The following is a 9,732-nucleotide window of genomic DNA, read 5'->3' on the forward strand; positions in this document are numbered from 1 at the left end:
GGAATACTTACTTTAATTTTATCTTTTGGACAAAGCAGACACCGCTTGTTTTAATGAAAATGATGACTTTTTCCCATGATGGCATGCTGACGAGTTGTGGGTGTTGAAATATTGACAAGTTAGGAAAACCTTTTTTTTTTTATAAGAAAAACTTATTTTTAAGTAAAGTTAAAAGAAAGCGATGCTCCAAATTCTTTTTTTGGTCCAAAAAATACATAAAACGCAATATATCCTATGCGTATGCGCGAAACTTTACAATGCTGGTGTGTAGCATGAAATGGTAAATTAGGATGGTTTCGAGTAATTTCTGGCTTTTTTGAGGGAAGACTCTAAGGTTAAATTAAATCATTAAGTTACCCTCGATCCTAACCAGCCCCATCCTCCCCTATGCCATCATAGGACCAGTGGTTGCATATGATGGCATACTTGTGCTTTTTTTTACAATAAGAATAACTTAATAAAACTGATGAAAACTCCGAGGGTAATTATTGTTCTAGATGTAACAAGGAATGTATCCATATCAAAACTTTTATTACTGATCTTCAGGATACTGAATAATGAAGCTTCAAGGTTAAGTATGCCATCATAGGCGCCTTTTCCCTACATATAAATTTTTTTGCTTGAAGCTGTTTTTGTTTTAAAAAAATTTGTATATAATTTTTGTTTTATTCTGGATGATTTTTTAAACCTTTAGTAATCCAGGGTATATTGATATTCTCAGTTGTTATTGTTTTTTCTATGATTGAGAAAGTAACTTCATGAACAGAAAAAAAATGTTTTGAAAAAACTTTCATAAATATTATTTGCGTTATTATCAAAATTTATGTTTTTCCAATGCAGTAATGATAGCTGGTCTTTAAATAATTTAATATTAGTCTCATTATAAATGCGTTTTCTTATTACTTTTTTGGTATTAATGTTTCTTTTAAGGTTTGTTTTTTTAAGTTTCAGGAATAGAGGAAAATGATCTGGTAAATCGGTTTTTATGATACCTATTATTATTAAAACTATCATTAGTTATATCAATCAATCAATTTCCACTTTAATAACTGTATATATATACAATAGTGAGGGACATTTAAAAACAGTTAAAAAACCGATGATGCGTAAAGACCTACGATGGTATAAAACAGTTATTGTAAAATAATAATAATAACAAATATAATTATATTAATACTAATAGTAATGATAATAGTTATTATAATAGGCAATCATAACAAAGTAGTAAATTAAATTAATAATTAGTTATTAAATAGTAAAATAAAAGTGAATTAGCAGCAATATTAATAATAACAAAGGTATGATAAGATAATATTGTATTATTACTAAGAAGAAGATAAAGTTAGTAGGAAGTTTTTATCATATTTAAATATTTAAAAATTTTGAAATATTAATAGATTTTAAATATTTTTAATTTTAAATATTTTTTTAACTTTTTTTTTTTTAAATTTTATTCTTTTTTTAAATAATATTATGTATAAGAGTTGCTGTGTTTATTGTTACTCTAGTGGGTCGATTTATTAAAGTAACTGACCCTGTTTCAAAAATTGCATCATAAAAATTCCTATTTTTATGGTCGTCATTTTAGAGAAAACAGTTCGTATTTAAGTCTCCGACTATATAGTTTTCGTTTTTATCATCGGTTACTTTTTTAATGATTAGTTGTAAGAACATGCTCAGGTTTTCGCTCACGCCGTAAGGTGGCCGATAAAAACAACTTAGTAAAATGTTTTTAGTTTGATTGTTTGTTATTTCAATAGTTACAATTTCTTTATCGCAGTCAGAAACGCTCAAATCATTCCTTAAACAATACTAAAAAACTTCGTGAACATAATGTGAACATAAAATTTTTGTGAACTCCAGCGTCGCCCTTTTTTTTTTTGTCTCCATAGAAATTATATTAAAATGAGGAATATCAAAATTACTACTTATTTCATCTACTGTGATCCAAGTTTCAGTTGAACAAATTATACTAAGTTTAATTTCTTCTAATAGATTTAGAAGTTTTTCAAAATTGCATTTCAAACTTCTTATAATTGAGGTGGAGAATTATAATTCTTAAAAAAAAACCCTTCTAGTTAACTAGGAAAATGATACGAACAATCGAATAAAATACTGTGATAAAAATTATTTTCAGGGTCTAGGTTTTCTTCTGAAGAAAAGAGATTTGTTTCATATAAAATAAAAAAAAGGGATTCAAAGTTATTAGTCATAGCCATGATAATAAATGGAAAAAACAAACAAAGAATTTCTTTTTATGAGTGCTAGTTATTTGTTATTGATTTTAGAATTATTGTTAAGATAAATAATTTTGTCATATCTTACCGTTATATTTTCACCATTTGAGCGCCTTTGTTTAACTTCCGCAAATAACTTTTTCCGAATAGAAACGGTCCCACGAGAAAACTCTTTGCTAATGAAAGAATTCGTACCTTTTAGTCGATGAGATTCTTTCAAGATTCTTATTTTGTCTTTGTATTTCTGCAGGTTAAGTACGATTGTCCTCCGTCGTCCATCTTCAATCGGTTTAAACTTAATCACACTTTTTGAACGCTAAAATATTTTACTATGAAATTTAAAACTTATTGATGAATGTAAGTCTAGCTGAAATTAGTTGAAAAAAACTTCATCAACTTGTTGCTCTTACGTTTGGGGCAGGGGGGGGGGCAAAAATTTTGGGGCTTTTTTGTTCGCAGGCTCCAATCATCGCAATTTTTTGCAAAGCATCCTTATTTAACATAAGTATAAACATATAATGTTTGAAGTTTGCTCCGTGTCTGGAATTTAGATATCTCGAAGACCAAAAAATGCTGGCGCCACCCTTGGCAAAAGTACAAAAATAACACGAAAGTGTGAAAACTTAAAAAATCCAAATAAACGAAATTCAATCAATGTAAAAAAATAATAAAACAAATCAATTTTAAAATATCAAAAAAATTTAAGGTGGTAGACTGCTAAAAAAAAAAATTTAAAATCTGACATTATTCCAATTGATTTTCTCATTTTAAACACGATAAATAGGATTAAAAAAAAAAAAAATTTTTTTTTTTTTTTCCTCTTTCTAATTTTTGGGCAAATTTAAGTGTTTTTAGGCCTAAAAAGTGCAAAGTTCTTGGAAAAGATATCTCAAAAAGTAAAATATATCAAGTCTCAAAATTTTACAGTTGTGTACCTTTTAAGTAGATAAATGTCCTGAGATAAACAAAAAATTTGAATCTTTTTCAATTTCGATGCACCATAAGCTTTTTCTATGCGTCTAAATTTAGGCCAAATTCCTGACCCCAAAACAGCCCAAAAAATTTAATTTTAATTTTTATCCAAAATTTCTTTATCTCAGGACATAAAGCTCATAAAAATGAACATCTGTACAAAATTTCAAATCAATTGGACAAATACAGCTCCCGCAATCTTATCCAGAATATGAAAAACTTTACAACAGAGAAAAATGCAAATAAAACTTTATATTTTGAAAATACAAATATATTAACACTTGAAAACAGGTTAAAACCCCCCCTTTTCATATAATGTTCCTTCTTCATCATTGTGCTTATCATCAAACCCCTTCCTTGTTGCTCTAAGCTTTTTTCTTTGTTTTTTAAACTTTTCAGATGATTTTATGTCCATAAGCTTTTCACGTAGCACATTACTATTTTGAAAAAATAGTAATGTGCTACGTGAAAGTAAAATGTCCAGGTAAAATTCCGTTTTTAGTAAAATGTCCAGGTAAAATTCCTAAACTGTGAAGAACATCTATCATACCAGTTTTACCATCATTAAACTGTATGACAGCAGATGCAACACTAATTTCAAGTGTTGACCTACCCACGTACACATTTTTTGGGCATTTTGTCCAAATTACATTATTGAGCGATTCATTTGCATTCTGTGTTTCTCCATCAAGACATCTTTTTAATAACTTGTTTGCACCAAGATCTTTGTGTGAAAAAATAGGTTTTATAATTTCACAAACAGCTTCTGGAATGTTTATACTGTTTTTATAAGTCAAAGTTTGATTAATCTTGTCCCTTTGATATTTACACCACGAATCGCTAGTACGAGGACAATACTTATGGCGTTCTTCATCGCTGCTGCTTTCAGAACAGTGATGAATTAGTCCTGCTATGGATTTTTTCATGCCATACAAATTCCATAATAGTTTTGCAATGTATTAATGACTTTATCTGTCATCCTTCCTTTTCCAGTAAGTCTTTTACCATCTTTTAAAACTTTTCCCTTGTACAATACTTTAAGAGAGCGTAAACGAGACCCAACTCTTTTTTGAACATGACTGACACATTCACTTTTTTCAATTTTATACCCTGGGTAAACATTATTACTTTCTATATTTTGGTAAGACTTGCTGTCACCATCGCCACAGTATTTTGTATAACGCAGTTTGTTAAAAACAGTTGATCGTTTAAATATTTGCAATGCCCCAATAGCTTCCATTGCACCTGCACTACCTTTGTGATTAATTGGGCAAATATGTGATTCTACCCAGTTATTGTATCCCGGTATATCTTTGTTTCTCTGCCAATAATGGTAACTTTTACAATCCTTTATGAGAGTTTGAGTGTCAACACACTTCCCATTACTAATAGCTGTAACAACACCGTTCAGCGAGGAAAAACCGCGTCGCTGCCATGTTCCATCAACACTTACAGTAACATTTTTTATATCAGGGTCACCAATAGTAGACTCACTTGTACGTTGTGCTTGTGCAGCTGCTCGCTTCATTGAATCTTGGGCAACTTTGATATAAGACGAATGCAATTTATAGACAATGTTATTGTATGTTTTTTTTTGCATTGGTGGTGGACTGTTTATTATGTTACAAAAACTTTCCATTGCAGCATAACCTTTTCCAATTTCTCTGAAAGCTACACACATTCTGATATTAATGTCAAACGATTTCATGCCTTGTGTTTCATTATCACTGTTTTTTTCAACTTTTTTTGAGGTAAAAAACTCATTTTGCCATTGACATTTTTTTGCAGTGCAAGACAAAACAAGTTGATGTGAAAATCCTTTCTTTCTTGATAAATCATTATTCAATTTTATTAAAGATTGGCATTTTGGACAAGAACCAACAAGATTTAAAATTGAACTCAAGACATCAGAATTAAATATAATGTAACATTCAGGATTACTATCTTGACTAATACTTGGAGTATCAGAAGTAGGTAAATTTAACTTTTCAGCAGATGCTGATTTGCTTGAAGAAGTATTTGTTAGAGATGTATTATTTGATGTATTATTTGAATTTGAAGTAGTATATTCAGAAGTCAAGTGAATTTTATTCGCAAGTAATCTATAACATTTACGTTTTTTGCTTTTAGACTTATTTCTTCTTTCTGCAGAACCCATGTTGATAGTATGCACTTTTATCGAGTTAATATATAGTAATAAACCAATTCAACAACGTTGTTCTTTCACACCATGTCATTTAAACATAGAAAAACAAAAAACAAAGAAGTAGCTATTGGTTTGAGTGCTTAGATTTTGTAAAATTTAGTTAAAATTGCCTTATTTTGACGTTGCTATGAGCGTTGCTAGGGGAAGCAAAATCACCCTACTAAATTTAAACTGTTTTTTTAGGCCTTTTTATGTTTTTTTGTAAAATAATATGTATGTTTTTAAAAACAGCAATAGTTAAAGTTTTTAACTAATCAACTTTTGAAAAACTACTTTTTTCAATGTTTTTTAGCAGTCTACCACCTTAATTCGAGTGAAAAAATAATAAAAGATTAACCTATTAAAATTTTAATGATTATAGAAGGGATTTATAGCGTTTGGTTTTAGGTGAAAATTAAACCATTATAACTTTTTGACGGAGAAAAATTTTTGAAAAACTACAACTAGTTTTGAAATTAGCAGAAAATTTTCAATAAAATATTTCCTTCGTTTTCAAATTGTCTTTTTAAATCTCTAACGCTAAGAACCTATTTTCTAAAAAATAGTTTAATTTTTAGAGTTAGTTTTTTTTAGATTTTGTTTGAACATATACATATAATATTTAACATAACATATCTAGAACAAACATATATCTTATATCTTATAGGACATAGCATGTCTTATTAGCAATCATTTTATTTAATCTTTTTTTATTGATATTTTTTAATTTTCTACTCACAAAGATAAAAAATTTTTTTAAAGTTTGCTAATACTTTTATTTTCAGTAAAGAAAATAAAGGTATTTGCTATTTATAGAAGATATTTAGTTTTTCCGATAAGTGTCCGCTTATGCGCAGTCTCGTATGTGGTATTTTTACTCCTTACTCTCAAACAAGCGATTTATTCATTTTTCATTTACAAATTTCCGTAACAAACTATTTTTATAGTATAGTCTTATTTTTATAGTATTTAAAGTCTAAAAGAAAATTATTTTTTACTTTTATTTTTTTATTTAGTTACAACGATCATTATTATATATTTCAAAAAAGTAATATTTACATGTCTCCAGTTTATATATTTACATATTTTAGAATAACACGCGTTTCCACAAGTTACACCACATTAAGTAATAATATTACGTCTTGGTTACGTAAAAATAACGGGCATTTGATACGTAACGGTTACTTTAATATGTTACATCGAGTTTACGTAAAAATAACGATAATTGTAAAGTAACGGCACGTAATGTGTTACGTCACGATACGTAATATTGCCACAGGCCTTGAATGCATATTGTTAAATCTTACGCTGAATAAATAACTAAGTAAATGTTATAGTTCTAGTTTCCAGTCTCCTTTCTCACAAATATTTCTTTTATGATACACTTTTTCAGTTTTACTTTTTAATATTCAGTGACTATTCGGTTTTTGGCCTATTCGGCTACTTTTTTTACTATTCGGTATTCAGCCAAATATTGCAAACTATGCGGCCAAATACCAAGCACAAGATTGTAAACGGAAAAAAATGATAAAAGCAGATTACATATATCTATTCTTTTTAATTTTTAGGTAGATTATGATAAAAAGATTTTCAAAAACTGATGAAGCAAATGATTGCGAATTCCTCATAAATTATGCATACTTTCAAAAATAGCAATTCACTATGCACGCTGCCACTGGCTAATAATTAGAAAATTTTAGAAAGTTCTGCTAGGATAATCTTTTGCGCTTGCTGACCACAACTTGTAAGGATTTGTTGTCTAATTTAAGCAAAAATTTCCATGTAAAAATTTCATTTGCAATCAGATTTTTCTTTTCCACGTTTTCACATGTGTCTATATTTTTTATAGAGATAGGTTTGATCATTTTCATTTACATAACTTTTCCTTACGAAGTGAGATGAATCGTTGCCAGTGCTACTTGGCATAGGTGATGTTTTATCGGTGACTTTCACTGAGAAGGTGCCTTTCACTGAGAAGTGCCCTTCACTGACTTAATCTTTCTCAGAGCTCTCATAGTTTTGCTCGTTGTGTTTTAACTAATCCCTTAAAATTTCTTTTGAAACCTGCATCTAAAAACAAAGGCTATTGATAATAAAATTAACATTCCCACTAAATAAATAAAATTAACATTCCCACTAAAGTTAAACCATAAGTTAAACCCATTAAAGTTCGGGTTGTAGTAAAGATTTCATTTTTTATAAGTTTAGAGTTCTTTGTGTTATATCTATCAATTCCAACCTCTCAAATTACCTCACAAACGCAAGATATACTTGAGCTGGTTATTTTTGTAATCTTTTTGGATGGTTTAAAGAGTATGATACTTTTATACATTATTATAGTTAAAACAACTTCATGTTGCAGTCAAAAAATAATGCGTGCTGTGACACGGCCAAGTCACAAATGAAACAAAAACTTCTACTTTAATAAATCAGGTTGGAAATTCAACTAAGTGTTGACCGAATATTCCGCACACGAATATTTGGTGCTTCGGTCGAGTGTATAGCAAATATTTGGTATTTGGAGGAATCATTATACGTGACTCTACATTTAACATGTCAGTGTCCTTTATAATCTTTTTTCAGATGACTCTAACTTTTAGCGGTTTAATAATCTCAGATAGATAAATTTTATTAAGATAGATAAATTTTACATACCACACTTTCTTAGTTTCCTTTTTTATATAATTTTTGCATGTCACAACTCTTTAGATTCCTTCTTTTATATAGTCTTTAAGCCAAACTTCATTATTCTTTTATAAATAAACGGCATATGCCCTGCACGTGATAAGAAAGCAAAAATGTTTGTACATATATAGATATGTTTTAGATACTATATAACTTTGGTGATTTTTAATTACTTGATGAGACAACATTTATTACTATTATTTTTTTATTATTATTTTTCCTGTTATTGTTGTCGCAGTAATTTCTTTCGCCGCTACTACGTATGTGTATTTATATTTTCTGAAGTTTCCGTTAATTTAAATAACTGAATTAAATTACGTAACAGCTTGCTAATATTTTATAGTTATTTATATTTAAAACTAAATAAAAGATAAACGTGTTAAATATACGACATTAAAGAAGAATTTATTACGTGGCAAAAACAAAATGCTCCATTTTTATAAACTTTTCTACAGCGAGGCTGACAGCTTAACAGGCATAAATCACATTTATACAATTTATATCGGAGTTATTTTTTCTATTTTTGGATTGTTAGGAAATTTGGTATCCATTGCTGTTTGGAAACGAATCAATCGTAAGAGATGCAACGATAGAAAAAGTGCTGGTGTATACTTAATCACTTTAAACGTCACAGACTCTTGCTTATTAGTTTTGTTTTTAAGCACTGAAGCTTTACAAGAGCTAATGCCGAGTCTTATTCACGGTAGTTACCATGGTAGTTATACCTTTTTCTATACTCATGTTGGAATTCCATTGTTTTATTGGTTTTTTTGTACAAGTGTGTGGATAGTTGTTTTTCTAACATTAAATCGGTTTATTGCTGTATTGTTTCCTTTGCGTTCAAAACGTCTTAATAGTCTTACTAACACCTACATAATTATTTCAGTACTTTTCTTCCTTTCGCTTGTTTTGAATATACCTCGTTTTTATAATTACCAAATATCGTTTATAAGTAATAGTTCGGTTCATGAAATGTTCAATCAAACACAAATAAAATCATTTCACTCGTATGAGTTTGGAGTGCAATGTATGTTTTTATTATTTTCTCCTTTTTTAATAATTTCTGTTTTAAACTCTTTAATCATTCTTAAACTATGCCAAAAAACAGGAGTAGGAGAAAGGTCAAAAAGATTGCTTTTGTCTCAAGAAAAAAAAACAACATTGATACTTATGACAGTCTCTATAAGCTTTTTGATATTTTTGATGTGGCAATGTGCTTCACAATGTTTTTGGATAATAGAGTTAGAGAGCAATGATTCGAATGATAGTAAAACTTACGATCTGTTTCATCAGTTTGGAATATTAGGCATTGTGATAAACTCTTCAAATAATTTTATACTTTACTGTGTTTCTGGGATGGAATTTCGAAAAGAACTTTATGCAATTTTCAAAAAACAGTTTAAAAGTACTGACAAGATTGGCAGCAACAACACACTCAACATTTTTCGTGAAAAATTGAATACGAGTGATGGAATTTTATCAAAGCCATAAACTTTGTATAATTTTTTATTTGTTTTCGTATATTTTACTTGCTATTGATGTAAGTAATTCTTCTAAGCTTTTTTCATATTAGACCTTTCACATATTTTTGTAAATAAGTTTAAATATGTTGTCAGTTTTTAAACCTAGTTTTAAAAGAGGAAAACGAGATTA

General features: G+C 28.8%; 1 protein-coding gene across 1 annotated transcript; it reads left to right on the forward strand.

Moving 5' to 3' along the window:
• Positions 1 to 6,390: 6,390 nt before the first annotated feature.
• Positions 6,391 to 9,732, forward strand: LOC136078374 (proteinase-activated receptor 1-like). Its single transcript, XM_065794144.1, has one exon. It carries the CDS (start codon positions 8,506 to 8,508, stop codon positions 9,568 to 9,570), a length of 1,065 nt encoding a protein of 354 aa, XP_065650216.1. The 5' UTR covers positions 6,391 to 8,505; the 3' UTR covers positions 9,571 to 9,732.

This window comes from Hydra vulgaris, chromosome 03 (genome assembly GCF_038396675.1).
Source record: "Hydra vulgaris chromosome 03, alternate assembly HydraT2T_AEP".
Classification (NCBI taxonomy): domain Eukaryota; kingdom Metazoa; phylum Cnidaria; class Hydrozoa; order Anthoathecata; family Hydridae; genus Hydra; species Hydra vulgaris.